Consider the following 15,636-nt stretch of genomic DNA (forward strand, 5'->3'; position numbering starts at 1 on the left):
GTTCAGTTATAAATACCTCTCACTCTGTCAGCAATATAGGTGTTATTTTTGACAATAATTTGAACATGGAACGTCAAGTGGCTGCCATTTGTAAATCCGCCTTTTTTCACATTCGTAGTATTTCTCGAATTAGGAAGTTCTCGTCAGCTGAAAGCACCAAAATGTTAGTGCATGCCTTCGTAATGTGTAGATTGGACAACCATAACTCTCTTTTATATGGACTTCCGAAATACTGAATTCATAGACTTCAGTTAGTCCAGAACTGTGCGGTGCGTCTAATCTTAAGTGGTTCTAAATATGATTGTATTATTCCTTTACTTAGAGAACTACACTGGCTTCCCGTGGAGCAGAGGATTGTTTTTAAAATCCTACTGTTGATTTTCAAATCTTTAAATGATTTAAGTCCTTGCTATATTCGTGATTTGTTGCAAACTCACATGCCATCTAGGAAGTTCCAATCATCAACCATGAACTTGTTAGTGACACCTAGATCGAGGTTAAAATTTTATGGTGATCGTGCTTTTTCGGTCTGCGCCCCTAAACTTTGGAATAATCTTCCAGAGCATATAAAATGTAGTTTAAATCTTACATCTTCCAAGCGCAACCTTAAAACTTATCTTTTTAAGCGCTATTTTAATTTGTAGTTTTGCTCTTGTATTTTTCGAATTTATCATTTACTAAGTTACAGCTTTAAACATTTTATTGTAGAGCGCCTTAGAGCTCTAGAATAGGGCGCTACAGAAAGTTTGTATTATTATTATTATTATTATTATTATTATTGTTATTAAATCATGGAGGAAAATAACAATAATGAAGAGCAAGTGCATTGCTAAGCCCCATCCAAGTACAACAAAATGATACTCCAAATAGAGATCATACTGAAGGCTTTTTGAACACTTGCTCGGCTAACCTTTAACCATGGAATCATTGCTAACAGTATCATGCTTATAGCTTTCAATGTGTTGGAGTATTTCGTGACAAATGTCTTCACGTGTGCTATGTAACACAGTCCTTTGCCAACCTATAAAATTCATGTCGTCAAAGGTTAATTTTAGTTAAGCTATAATTTAAGTGCATTCCCTAGTGACAAAACTTATAAATAGTGGACTTAGTATATGTTAAATAATTAATTTTACAAAAACTTACTCTGCAGAACATTGAATAGGTATTCCTCAACCAACTCTGGACAACCAGCCTTATCAAAATTTCCAAGCCGATTACGGTAATATGATGAAATGACTGAATGAAATGTTTGATTTAAGAACCAAGAAACATGATATCAGGTGCAGTGCTTAATCTCTTAAATATCCAATGCTTATGAATAATAACTAAATTAATATACAAATCTTGAATGAGTCAAAATAGTATTTAATGCATCTTGACACTCTTCTCCTCACACCAAATTACAATTAATCTGATTGCACATACCAATAATGGAAGGAGAACAGTCAGCACCAACTTAATCAAAAGTTTAACAGGATCCAGCCGGACATTCTCAAAATTTATTATCCAGGCCACAAGAGGAGGAACAGTGGATACAGCTGCCAAGTTATAAAACACGGTGAGCAATACAGACAATGCTACGGCACCTCCAGCTTGAGCTGTCTGTTGCTTCAAAGAAAAAAAATGAAATAGTAAGTATCCAAAGTGCACTAAAATCCAAATTAATTAGCCTGTGTTTGAGTTCTGGTTATGCTTATCATGTTATGTTTTTATTGAAGCGCGCCTTTTTACACTCACAGTGCCTCTTTCCATTGGAGATGATAAATTCGTGGGTACTTTTTTAACTATCATTTAATCCTATCTTTGTCCCGCATGACTTAGAAAGAGGTACAAAATGATCGGAAATGTCTACGGGAAGAATCTTGTCGGGTTGAATGCAAAATCTTGAAGGGTACTTACGCGCTAACTGACACCTACAGCAAAATGTACGAAGGAAGTGTGACCCATTTTGTGATGTAGTTTGGTTTTATCAGCGAAGTTGATAATGTGAATCGGCCACCGTAGAGAGAATCTAAAAATGACAGGTTGCGATCGTTAGAGCGAATTTATAATGGCTTATTCCAGGGTGCTAAAGCTTAGGGTTAACGCATGTCGGTTGACGAGTGAAAGCCGCCAAATGAATGCAATGTCTATCGTTTATGGTCCTTTTCGAGAACGACGAAAAAAACCGAGACCAAACTATAATGTGATGCAAGTGCTCAGGTCTTGTATCTGATTGGTTGCAAAAGTGGTGCAATGTGCTTTACTCAGTCACATAGCAAAGTAAAATCAAAAGCTATGCCAACCAGGCTTACTCTTTACCCTCGATTCACTGACTGACTTAGCAATAGGCCGGAAAACCACTGAATAATGGCAAAGTTTTCTATCCTTGAACAGTTCTATTTTTCGAATTTAAGTAGACCTAAAATTCCTAATTTTGCCATTTTCTCAGAGAATTGATATTTAGCGAATAAGATTTGTAAATCCTATTCCTTGCGTTCATAAAAATTGTGATGATCGTCACATGATAGCACCTACCCGAAAGAACGTTCGACATCATGCGAAAATGCAAACCACATAATTTTCTGAAAAATGCCAACTTGTAGTTTCTCTTCTCGTCGTCCAGTTATTCAGGATGTGTATCAACTATCCTGTCTTCAAAAGTTGATGCTCCGTTTAAAAAGTTTTCTCTTTCACAAGCGGATTTCAATCGGATTTATATTAATGCTATGCAAACACACTGGTGGGCCATTTGTTTTCTGCTGTTTTAACAGAAAACAAAAGCTAACCTTATTGTTTGTACCGTAACCAACCAACTGTTTCTTTTTATTCGTTAAGAGCAACGATTTGTTTTCATTTTTAAATGGTTTCATTCGCTCAACTAAAACTGCATCAGAGGAACCTGGTTCGTGAACTCTGTCTGCCGTTAGCCTCGCGTCAAGTTCAAATCGAACCAACTACTTTACAAAAACTCCACCAGCGCTCATTCAGGGCACCAGTTTTGATATGAACTTCCTGTGACTGAAATCTCACCATTAAGTCAATCGCTAACCACCTCTTCAATAATCATTGGGATTTGTTAAGATATATCAGATTCCATTCATTTTTACTTATCCAACGCCAAGCGAAGCAGTGGCTCACTAACGCACCCAATAAACTACTCTACACGCGAAGGGAAACGGAGCGCTCCGCATAGTTTGATACGACAATAGTTTGAGGCCCAAACCTAATAACTCGCAATCCCTTGCGCTTTAAAACTGCAACTTAACAGATGGCAACGTTTACCAAAAATGATCGCCTGTTTCATGTGAGGGTCTTGAGTAGTTATTCATACCAGAGGGTCTGGATGGGATTTAGTGACAACTGACAAATGACCAAAATTTAGCTGACAACTAACAAATCTCTGAAAATCTAACTGACAATTGACATTTGTGGTGGGCTTTTACTAACAGCTGACAAAAGACCGGATAGCCCAAAACATCCTAAAAACTGGATGTAAAATGGTGACAGTTGATTTATTTTGTCCAGCAAAAGTACATTTTTTATTGCATATTAGTAGGAGTACGCCAGTGTCATATTTCGTTAATAAATACCACCTGGACCATCTACATCAAGGCCATATGTCACATATCGATTATACGATCTTTGATACCCAACTCAATCGTCAACTTACGCGATGGCCGTCAATGCTGGTATTTGGAAAGCTGTTGTAAGCTTTCATTGAATTGATTCGGAAACGGCATTTGAGCGTCACAGAAGCAGCATTTCCATTATTGATGTAAACACTGTACTGCGCTGAAAAAGCACCTTATTTCGTTCCTTGGTCTAAAGGAGTTACCGGTATCCAGTAAATATGACCTCGACAGGTGTGAGCGCCTTGCAGGCAGCACGCATGTTAATCAGCTCCAACAAATTTGTCCTTTTCTTAGTCATTTCTTGTCAAATACGCCACCAACATTTATCAAAAAAGTATCAAAAATATTTAAGGCCTGTTGAAGTCTAGTATTGCGAGAAGATGGTTATAACGTACACAAGAGCAGCGTTGAATGCCTTTTGCATTCCGTAATTGGTCAAGTACAGTTGAAAATGTATAGCATTTATTGCATGCGGAAAATCTCTTTCTCAGAGGGATTTTCCGCATACAGTAAAATAAGTACATTCAAAAGTTCATCTTGAATCATACCTTGATAGATGAACTTAACACCTTATACTATAGTCCTATGTATTTTACTGATTTTGCTAGATTTCTTTTATAAAATATTTTAGAGGTCGTTGCACCAAAAAAAAAACAAAAAGAAAAACTCATGAGTGCGATATATCAAGTATTTTCGCTCGCGAACGTGTAATACCTCGATTGAACTGAAAGTTTATACGATATACCGAATCATACCCCTCAATTTTCAAACTAGACGGCCAGTACCGTAAACAAAAATCTTTGACATAAAAAAGTGCTTCAATATTTTCCTGGCGCCTTATCTTTTCCCTAAAGCTCCCACTTTTCCTAAAGCTTGCTCTAGGAAAACTTAGTTTTCTCCCCTTGGAACAGCTAATGTCCGCGAGCAAATATCCGAGGATATTTTCAGGATAAATGCAGGCTATTGTTCAGTTGTCACCTCTACTCAATGTAGTTTTAATCCATGCAGGCAATAGACCGCACTTTCTGTCGGTTTACCAGCGTAATAACCCACTTGGGATGTGAACCCTTTAACCCGTAGGAGTGACTAGCATCTAATTTCTCCTTACAATTTCATCCCTGAATTACACATTAAGGTCACGTTAAGGAAAATGATCATCAGCCAGAGAAGCTCTTGATTGTTAAAAAATTCTCCTTGTCGACATCTTAAGAAAAACATTATGGAGAAAATGCAAACTGATGTGAGGGTGTAAAGAGTTAACCGGAGGCAAATGATTTGCAAACTTTTCTTGATCTTACTTGTGTTCTCCCAACATCCCAATTGAGTTATCACGCCTTTACACCGATATAAAGTGCGGCCTATTGCTTTTCCAAATTTAACTTAAAATTGTTCAATATTCTATGAGTTTACCAATGCAATATACGGTAGGTTTTTTTTAGCAATCACGGGGCTCATAGAATCTCCGTCATCTTGAGCGTCCGCCCAAACCGTTTCCACATACATAAAGTATGAAGTGGTAATTGTGCTTGCTGGCTCAAGTTAATCACGGGATTGCGGACATTTCTTAGAGAGGATTGCTTGAAAATGATATAGTTTACGCGTGAAGTGTCAGAAGAATTGAAAGGGAATCCGTATATAGATGGATCTACGCGGTGATTGAAAGCTAGGAGATAGGATATATTTTTTTCTGTCATGGAAGAAGACAGGAAATTCGACGTGGCTGTTGTGGGAGGAGGAGTTGTAGGTTGTTCCGTTCTTCACGAGTTCACTTCCCTAGGACTTCGATGTGTTCTTTGCGAAAAAGAAGAGAATCTTGTCTGTGGCGCTAGCTCAGGAAACAGTGGAACTCTTCACACGGGATTTGATGCGCCGCTCGGTAGTTTAGAGTTACGATGCCTTCAATCGGCGCGAGAATTGAATGAAAGCTTTTTCTCGAAGCATAACATTCCTTACAGGAAATCTGGAGGCTTTATTGTAGCATGGAACGAAGAGGACCTGGAAAAATTGCCGAAAATTGTCGCTATTTCTCACGAAGCAGGTGTTTCAGACGTAAGGCAGATAACAGCTCAAGAACTTCTTGAGAAAGAACCGCACTTGAATAGAAATGCTCTTGGTGCCGTGCATGTGCCTGGAGAGAGCATTGTGGATCCGTGGAGAATTCCCGTCACGTTGGCAAACTTAGCACTGGCGCAGAACGCAACCATTTTAACCAACTGTCATGTGACTGGTGGGAAAAGACAAGGGAAGGATTGGCAGCTGTCAACATCTAAAGGGCCAATCACTGCTTCAGTTGTAGTCAATTGTGCTGGTTTATATGGTGATGAGCTAGAAACAATACATAGACAAAGCCCATTTACCATCAAACCACGGAAAGGACAGTATGCTGTGTTTGACAAGTCCGCAGGCAAACTTTTGAACTCAATTATATTTCCTGTACCTACACCAAAAACTAAAGGGGTTCTTCTTTTTCCTACAGTCTATGATAACATAATAGTGGGGCCCACAGCAGAAGACCAATTAGATCGCTGCAATGCAGAGATTGACAGGACAGTCATTGACACTTTAATAAATCGGGCACAGACCATTCTTCCATCTCTCAAAGAACATTCTGTCATAGGGACATATGCAGGTCTGCGGCCTGCAACAGAGTTCAAAGACTACTGCATTGAGTGTCAACCAGACAAAGCATGGATCACAGTGGGTGGCATTCGGTCAACTGGTTTGTCTGCTTGTCTTGGGATAGCTAAACATGTGGCGGCTTTTTTACCTTCTCTTGGTTTTGAAAATTGTACTAGTTCACCTGAAAATGGTTTGACAAGGGCTGAACGAAAATGGAAAATAACTCATCCAATTGCAAAATTTGGGTTGTTAACTGGCGAGAAAATAGACCCTTAAATTAAATTTTGTATAATTCATATATCACTTTGTTTGACAGCATGTATGGGATCAATTATTAGCAGAACTACTGAAACTACTGTCGCTGTGGACATTAGAAGAACAAAGAAAAGGTTCAATCCCCTAGTCTTTTCAAGCTGATCAATTTTCATGCAAATATAAGTTAGAAATACAAAATTCAGCTTAGTGAATCACCAAACCTCAAAAAATATTAATAAATAAATTAAATTTATTGAAAACAAATTATGCATGGTTGTGATACTTCCATTAATTTTATAACTAACATTGATAAAATGATAATAGAATGGAATTATTTATCTCTATAAATGAAATTGATCTGACGTGTTTTATCATTAGAACAGAAAATTATATAACCAGACCATAAAAGTGGTGTTTTCCAATAGACTGTTCAGCTATTTCGAAATTGAAAGTACATAATTGATTGCTTGCTTTTAGACAAACATATATGTGGAAGACTCTGCAATAAATTAAGTTGGTCATTATGTATTTAAATTATTTTTCAAACGTATAATTATTTGTTCTGATATAGGGCGAAGAAGCTTCAGGCTTCTTTTCTCTATTAAGAATTCTCCAGGCCTTAATTTTGAGAGTGAATTCTTACTCTCGTACATACTTAGATGAAATGAGAAGGCAAAGTTGAATGGAAAAATAAATAATCAATTGATTAAATAATTAAAGACCTCCTTTTCTAAACATACAAGAGACACACTTGAAGACATACCCCACCACCAGATTACTAAATATGAAAAAAAAAAAAACAACCCAGTTTAGTCGAACTCCTCCTTGTTAACCAATCAACCCCTAAGAATAATTAACATCTAATTTTGTCCTTCAAATATCACTCCTGGATCACACATAAAAGGAAGTGATCACCAATTAAAGACTCACTGGAATTTTAAACAAATTATCCCTTACAGCACTTTAGGAAATGTATGTATATGAACAGTACTGCGACTAAGCATACTGATGTTGGGGTGTAAACAGTTAACCTTTTAACTACCAGAGGAGATTTATTATCCAATGAACAGGTAATGAGAATACTCAAACTTACCAGGTAGAAGTTCTTATCTTGATCTAACAACAAACTCTCAAAACTAATTAACAAGGAAAAGTGCTGCAGCCAAGAGAAAGAATAAACAATCTTTTGAGGGGTCAAAGGGTTAATAACGGCAACAGGCCTGAGTCGAGTGATTTGTTAATCGCTGGTATGATTACCAACAGAACTGGACTACACGAAGTTCTGTTACCAATTAATCAAAACTGACAAAATTCAAGAAAGAAATTAGACTGATGAAATGTCTTCATTAAAAAAAAAAAAACTGATAATTTCAGGAAATGCACAACAACAGTCCACACACGACACATACTGTTCACATAAACAAGCAGCGTACACATCATGCTTGTCCAATTACAAGCATGATGTGTACGCTGTCCTATTAGTTCTCAAATCGGGCTAATGATAGCTAACCACATTCGAGAATTTTGTTACAGGTTTGATTAATCACAATATATAATTCTTCCCCTTTCTCACTGACACATGTACTACACCTGTGCCAAGTACCAAGTGATTTACTGACGTCAAGATAAATAAGTCTAGAAATGAAGACCACACAAAACTAGCTCAATTCAGGGTAATAGTTTACTTCAGAGCTACTGTGTTTCCTTGAATAAGCACCAAGGCACTTATTTGAGGCAAAAAAGTAATACTTATTAGGAGGGCACTTGTTATTCTCCTAAAAAGTGGCAATAAAAACAGGTTTTCCTTGTATCCCTATTATCTAAGAAAAAGAGGGAGGAGGGGGGATGGGGGTGTTTATTCAAGAGAGGTGCTTGTTTGATATTATGGCCTAGAGGGTGGGTGCTAATTTGGGGAGGGTGCTTAAAAGGGCACAGCCATTATTTGAGGAAAAATGGGATATGACTTTGGTCATTAAACAGATGAAACATGTAACTGTTGATTTGCATCACAACATAAATGATCATTGGTTGTTTGATTAGTAGTCTCATCTCCATTTAACGCCATGTTGCCAGGGTCAGCTTTCTCTTTTTCTTTCTTAGCATCCCATGCAAACCACCAAGATGCCCACACTGAATCAGCCACAAGAATTCCAAGGTGAATTAAAATCATTGGCAAGCTTAGCAAGCCTTGTTCAGCTTGCGTAAATGGAAGATAACCAGCTATTGATACTGCGACTGCCAGGGATTTTTGACTGGCCATTATCACAACTGACTTAAGAGCAGATTTTTCCAGTTTCAGTAGAAAACATGGAAAAATGACAATGATGATAAAAAGAAGGTGCATTGCTAGGCCCCATCCAATAACAGCAAAAACACTTCCAACAGAGAATCCGGTGAAGGCTTTTTGTGCACTTGCTTGGCTGACCTTTAGCCAAGGAATCATAGTCAATAGTATGATGCTGATTACTTTCAGTGTATTGGAATATTTCTTCACACATGGCTTCACATGGGGTATATATCTCAAACCTTTGCCAACCTATAAAGAAGAAAAAAAAAATTGAAAAAATTTATCTCAGTGCCAGTAGCAAATGCCACTAACCCTAACTTCTGTGAGGACCCAAGACAGGAGTACTCCTTACAATACAAATACAATATGAAGGCAAGTGATGCAAATGAAGAAAAATATCAATTAGGGGGTTATTAATTGATCCAATGCTAAATTCTCTGAACTAACATGATAAGAACTGTATGGCATTCAGTAACGAGACTAGTAATGAGATCTTGGGAGTGAGAGGATTAAATGTTTGTCTGTCTGCAAAAATATAAAGGAGCACATGCTACGCCTTGGTTGACTTCAAAGCTAGATAAACCTTAATTGCTTGTTTCAGATTTACCACTTTCCTCCCTCAACAAAAACCCTTGTATCTAGTTCAAATACTTTGTAACATCTGGGCATCTTTTTGTCTCGAAAAGAAATTGTTTATTTGATCATTTGTAATTACAGGAGTCACAAAACTTGACATATCTTCATCTTACAGATAGTGAAAGCAATGCAAACAACTACTTGAATCATGCAACTGTTCTGCAGTCTATGAATTTTAACTTCTTCGGTTACATTCATTAAATCTGCAAACCAGAGTAGCATCAAACTATGTCTGTTCTGCAGTCCTTTGTTGTAATCTTTTGGCTGAATAATGAATTTGTTATTGACAAAGCTTGTTAATCCATTTACTCCCACGATCTCAATGTTAACTCTCCTTATTATCTAAGGGTGGCAAAGGGGTTCTACCTGTGTGTGATTAAGGCCAAATTAATATGTGTCGTGCAAATTTAACAGAAAGGCCAGTGAGATTTGTGAATTTATGAACCAGAATAAAGTTTAATTTGCCTCCTGAAACATATGTGACCCATAGATTTTTCATATCATTTCACAAAAAAACCTCAGTATTTCCCTGAAACCTTATACACAAGATGAGAATTTGAAATTTTTCCCCTTATATACATGAAACATGCATTTTTCCAAAAATCCAAGCGTGAAATGAGATCAGGATACCTGCTTTGCCACCCTCCTATCTGTCACTTGGTTCTTTTAACTTTAGCACCAAGAATTTCATGTATTGAATCTTGCATTATTACACTCTTGCTACAACACTTACCAATAATGGAAGAAGCACTGTCAGCAACAGTTTAATCAAAAATGTTACTAGATCCAGCCTAACATTCTCAAAATTTATTATCCAGGCCACAAGAGGAGGAACGGTGAATACAGCGGCCAAGTTACAAAACACTGTGAGCAGCACTGACAGTGCTACAGCACCTCCAGCTTGTGCTGTCTGTTGATGAAAAAATTGTATATCTAAAACTTAGACACTTAAATTATAACCAATATCATAATCCTAATTTATTTTGGAACCATTATGTCAATAATTTTTAAAGCAAGCAAGCAAGCAAGATAGTTGCGTCCCTGCCTATTTTAATTTGCAAAAACTGCAAGCATATGAATCTTACAAAAGTGGAGCACATTTCATAGAGTGATGTTAACTTGGCTTGTTTATTTCACATGCACTTCAAAAGTGTTTCACATGTAAGATAGTTGTTTTCCAACCTATTTTAATGTGTGAAAACTGTCAGCATATGAATCTTACAAAAGTGGGACACTTGCATTTTAAAGAGAGAAGTTGCCTTGGCTCATTTGTTTCACATGCACTTCAAAAATGTTTCACGTGTTGATCACACGTTTGTTCTGTTGGTGTCTTTATCAAATGTTCATTCAGTCCACGCTAGATTAAAGACACTCTTAAGAACAATTCTATACCCCTTGGTGGAGAGAGGTAGTGTGAGTGTTTTGCCCAAAAACCCAATACATTTACGCGGCCAGGTTTCAAACCTGGACCTCTTGACCCACAGGGCAGGAAAAACTTAAAGGTTATAAAATATTCTGTGTAACTGGTTATTGACATCTTTGACAAAATGTTGGACAGGGTCAGGTCAAAAAATAAATAACTAAATAATAATAATAATAATAAAAATAATAAAAACCCTACTATTCTGCAGGTGTTGTGTATGTGTGTGTGGGGGGATAAATGGAAAAAAATTAAACTTTCCTAAGCTCGCCAAATTCCCTATCGCTCCATGACACATGTTTTAAACTTACCAAGATAACGCCAGACGAGATCGTACACGGCACGATGAAATAAATCTGCATTCCTATTTGAAAAAAAACTGGACCAAGTACTGAACTACCCTCTGAGTGTCCTCCAGTGGACGGGGAACTTCCATTTATTTCAACGCCGTTTGTCGTGGCATGACCCTTTGTGACAGTGTATGGCAACAATCCAGTTAAATGTCCGCCAATAATCGGCGTAATCAACAAAATACAAATAACACCCCAGATCATAGCCTTGAACGCTTTAAAAGCGTCTTTCACTTCTCCTGTTTTAAGTTTGATTCCACTGTGAAGAAAGATTCCAACGACACAGACATAGTGGGTCGGTAGTTCGCTGAAGAAGACGCCGGGTTCTGGAACCAAAATTCCTAAAGCTACGAAAAAGACTAAGCTTATAGACAAAAAATTCTTAAAAACCACTGCCTTCACTCTAGTCAATAACTTCGGTCGTTTTTCCGATATTTCTTCTGGAGAACCTTCACTCTCAGGAAGATTCAATGCCGCCATTGTCGGATTCATATGACGCAACTTAATACGCGCGCCTATGAACGTCATCAACAAAACGAATGCGTGACTTCTATTGCGTGACGCACGACGTACGCACACAACAACTGAAACATTTACTCGTGGAAGGTAAACTGTCGGGGACTTACGAAAAGTTATTATATGATCTCTCTCCTGTGACCTTCAGTGGTTGATTCACCACAAATGGCTACGCTTTTCAAAAGTCCGGATCAGCCCCTCCTTCCAGGTAAACCGGTAACCCCTCTCGAGACCCGAATTTACCTGGCAGGAAGGTTTGAAATTCCCTCGTTTTTTTTGTAACTCGGGCTAACGTGATATTGTACAGTGTAGTGTTGCAGCGCAAAAGGCTGATCTGCGATTGGAAAAACGAGGCTTTACTCTCTGTCCTCCAACTGCGTCTAATAGTGATACGCCGGAAAAAAAAACCCAGATTGCAGGTTAACATGAACCCAAAAGCTAACCCAGGCTAGTGCGCATACAACATCAAGAAGTACAGAAGCACGCCACGAGCGCTACAATATTCAGGTGGCGAAAACTGGTGAGTACTCTCTGTTTGACACAGTGTGATACCCCCTTGGGAAAATCGTGGCTGCGCCCTCGTCTATTTATAGCAGTCTTTCTGATGATTCAAACCGTACTGCGCGTCAATCCGGGCTTGTGCGAGGAGGACTTTTAAGGTCTACATCTAAGCATACGCTCGTTGACTAGACCGTATTCAGCTGTACTGGCCGGTTCCAAATATTGTACAAAAACTCGACATAATGCTGAAAACTTTTCACAACAGAATGAACTCGAGCGGTTCACGTGATTTTTAGTGCATTACATAATCACTTTCTATTTACGCTACACCAAAGATCCATGGTGACCATCGATCAAAACGATTTTCAAAGGTTCAGAAAATGCTCATGCTCTCTTCAATTTGACTGTTTTGGCGGTAAAACAAAGCTTGATGATTTCAAAGTATTTTGTAAATTAATATCTTGTATTTACCCTTAGGAAAACGTCATTAGAGGAGATTGGAAATCCAGTTTTGATTTAACCTGGTTATCCATTTACCTTTGGCCAAATAAGAACAAGAAATTTTTATTCTATAATTTAAGTGCACTCCCTGGTTAATAAACTTATAAATAGTGAACTAGGTATATGTTAAATAATCAATATTACAAAAACTTATTCAGCAGAACATTGAATAAAAATAATAAGTATACAAAAATATATATACTTGCAGAGAGGCCCGTTAATGTTAGCTAATTCGCACAATCATGCTATGCCAAGCATAATTTCCTCATGAATGATCATGTGATATTTGAAATGAATTATCAGTGTTATCATTTTGTAAAATTTTTTCAACTTTCTCAATTTTCTCTTTTTCTTTTTTTGTATCCCGTGCAAACCACCAGGATGCCCACACTGAATCAGACACTAGGATTCCAATGTGAATAATAATTAGAGGGAAGCTTATAAGGCCTTGCTCAGCTTGTGTAAATGGAAGATAACCACATATTGTTACGGCAATGGCCAGAGTTTTTTGACTAGCCAGGATGACAACTGACTTCAAAGCAGATTTTTCCAGTTTCAAGGCAAAACATGGAAGAAGAATAACAATAATGAAGAGTAAGTGCATTGCTAAGCCCCATCCAAGTACAGCAAAAATACTCCAAATAGAGATCATACTGAAGGCTTTTTGAACACTTGCTCGGCTGACCTTTAACCATGGAATCATTGCTAACAGTATGATGCTTACGGCTTTCAGTGTGTTGGAGTATTTCGTGACAAATGTCTTCACGCGTGTTATGTAACTCAGTCCTTTGCCAACCTATAAAATTCATGTCGTCAAAGATTAAGTTTAGCTAAGCTATAATTTAAGTGCACTCCCTGGTTAATAAACTTATAAATAGTGAACTAGGTATATGTTAAATAATCAATATTACAAAAACTTATTCAGCATAACATTGAAAAGGCATTCCTCAACCTACTCTGGACAACTTGCCTTGTCATAATCTCTTAACATTACGGCAATATGATGAAATGACTGAGTAAATGTTTGATTTAAGAACCATGAAGTAAGATATCGTGTGCAGTGCCTAATTTTTAAACATCCAATACATATAAATAACAACTCAATTAACTTTAAAATCTTGAATGAGTCAAAATAGTATTTAATGTATATTGATACTTATTCTCCTCACACCAAATTACAATTATTCTGATTGTACATACCAATAATGGAAGAAGAACAGTCAGCACCAACTTAATCAAAAGTTTAACAGGATCCAGCCGGACATTCTCAAAATTTATTATCCAAGCCACAAGAGGAGGCACAGTGAATACAGCTGCCAAATTACAAAACACTGTGAGCAGTACAGACAATGCTATGGCACCCCCAGCTTGAGCTGTCTGTTGTTTCAAAGAAAACAAAAACAAAACAAGAAGTATCCAAAGTTCACTAGAATTCAGATTAATTAGCCTGGGTTTGAGTTCTGGCTGTGATAATCATGTTATGTTTTTATTGAAGCCTTTTCACTCTCACAGCACCTCTTTCCATAAAAGATGATAAATTCATGGGTACTTTTTTAAATGTGAGGGAACGTTATGTAGCACTCGGGGTAATCCCTAATTAATGAACTAGTATCTCGCCTAGGGGGGGAGAGGGGATTTTGCTTAATACTCTCTGTTGTCTTGTGCCCCTCAGGGATAATTCTGGTCAAATATGGCTACTCCCTGTAATACTGATACAAGCTTGAAGAGCGTGATCGGGTCGTGATTCTAGAAAGGTTATTTATTATTCAACTGCACAAAGTAGAGTACAAATAACGCGCAAATAGAGTACAAATATCCTATGATATTGTACGGTTCTTTGGACAGTTGGTTATTTTGTACTTTAAAAAAACCTGTTTAACCTGTTTAACGTTGTTTGTATTTTAACTCTCCTCACGGGCTCTTCAAAATACGGCACAACTCGTAAAAATACTCAGCGATACTACGCACTAAAACATCTAACAAGATATTTTTTTTTTTTCACATATGCGTTGTTATCAATTTGTTTGTTTTTTCGTTTTTAGTTCGAACAAACTCACCTTAATTACTTTCACTGATTTTAATTTGGGATGTATATTAGACCAAACATTTTTATCGTTTTTGGATTTAAGGATGCTAGGTTCCCCACTGATTTCGAGGACGGTCGAAGGAATTGACAATGAAAACAGACTGGATCCGAGGGACAGTCACGCTAGTTCTGGGAATTTTGGCGGGAAAACTCTCGAACTGAACTGATCAGCTGACTGCTTACACATCACGATATAAGAAATAAAACAGACAAGAAAAATTTACTCTATTTGTGTATTCCACTCGGGTTGTGAAGCACTGTATGTTGCTGTCTCTGAAAACGCCAACCAGTGGCGTGATGACCCTTTTTTGAACGATCAAGAGACAGAACAGTTGACAAATCACGCGCTCATCATGTATTTTGAAACCTTTGAGAAATTATCATTTTTCCTCTAAAATTACGTATCTTGTTTTGAGTTTGTGCTTTAGTCGATTCTACAGTTTGATACATTTTAATGTGGCAGGATCTGATCTGAACAAAGATCAAGCCAATCTTGAGAGAAAATATTTCCTATTCGACCTTAAATTCAATCTCCTTTCATTTAGTGTATTCGAAAACGACTTACCAACATAATCCCCGACGAAATAGTACAAGGAGCGATGAAGTAAATCTGCATTCCCACCTGAAATAAAACTGGGCCAAGTATGGAACTACCCTCTGCGTGTTCCTCATTAGATAAAGAACTATTTGTAGAGTTTTTTCCGCTCTGATCGCTTGTCTCAGTGTAAGGAAGCAAGGCTGTAAGATGACCGCCAATAACAGCCTTTTACTCTCGCAACTTTGAGCTTAGAATAGCAAAGCCTATGAGGATAAGGATTATCTGAAAATATGAACCAGTTGTATTGTTT

The 15,636-nt window shown here is 37.5% G+C and overlaps 3 protein-coding genes across 3 annotated transcripts; 1 reads left to right on the plus strand and 2 right to left on the minus strand.

The window, feature by feature from the left end:
• The first annotated feature begins 5,309 nt into the window (after positions 1 to 5,309).
• LOC131783939 (glycerol 3-phosphate dehydrogenase) lies at positions 5,310 to 6,512 on the plus strand. Its single transcript, XM_059100715.2, has one exon. The coding sequence runs from the start codon at positions 5,310 to 5,312 to the stop codon at positions 6,510 to 6,512; it is 1,203 nt and encodes a 400-aa protein (XP_058956698.2).
• Positions 6,513 to 6,721: 209 nt separating this feature from the next.
• On the minus strand, positions 6,722 to 12,011 carry LOC131797698 (uncharacterized). Its single transcript, XM_059115361.2, has 3 exons — positions 11,146 to 12,011; positions 10,148 to 10,324; positions 6,722 to 9,027 (listed from the first exon to the last, which is right to left on the minus strand). The coding sequence occupies exons 1-3, from the start codon at positions 11,710 to 11,712 to the stop codon at positions 8,464 to 8,466; spliced, it is 1,308 nt and encodes a 435-aa protein (XP_058971344.2). The 5' UTR covers positions 11,713 to 12,011; the 3' UTR covers positions 6,722 to 8,463.
• A 908-nt stretch (positions 12,012 to 12,919) lies between these two features.
• LOC131797667 (uncharacterized) lies at positions 12,920 to 15,542 on the minus strand. Its single transcript, XM_059115331.2, has 3 exons — positions 15,354 to 15,542; positions 13,903 to 14,079; positions 12,920 to 13,498 (listed from the first exon to the last, which is right to left on the minus strand). Exons 1-3 carry the CDS (start codon positions 15,402 to 15,404, stop codon positions 12,968 to 12,970), a joined length of 759 nt encoding a protein of 252 aa, XP_058971314.2. The 5' UTR covers positions 15,405 to 15,542; the 3' UTR covers positions 12,920 to 12,967.
• Positions 15,543 to 15,636: the final 94 nt, after the last annotated feature.

The sequence above is a fragment of the Pocillopora verrucosa genome, chromosome 3 (genome assembly GCF_036669915.1).
Source record: "Pocillopora verrucosa isolate sample1 chromosome 3, ASM3666991v2, whole genome shotgun sequence".
Taxonomy (NCBI): domain Eukaryota; kingdom Metazoa; phylum Cnidaria; class Anthozoa; order Scleractinia; family Pocilloporidae; genus Pocillopora; species Pocillopora verrucosa.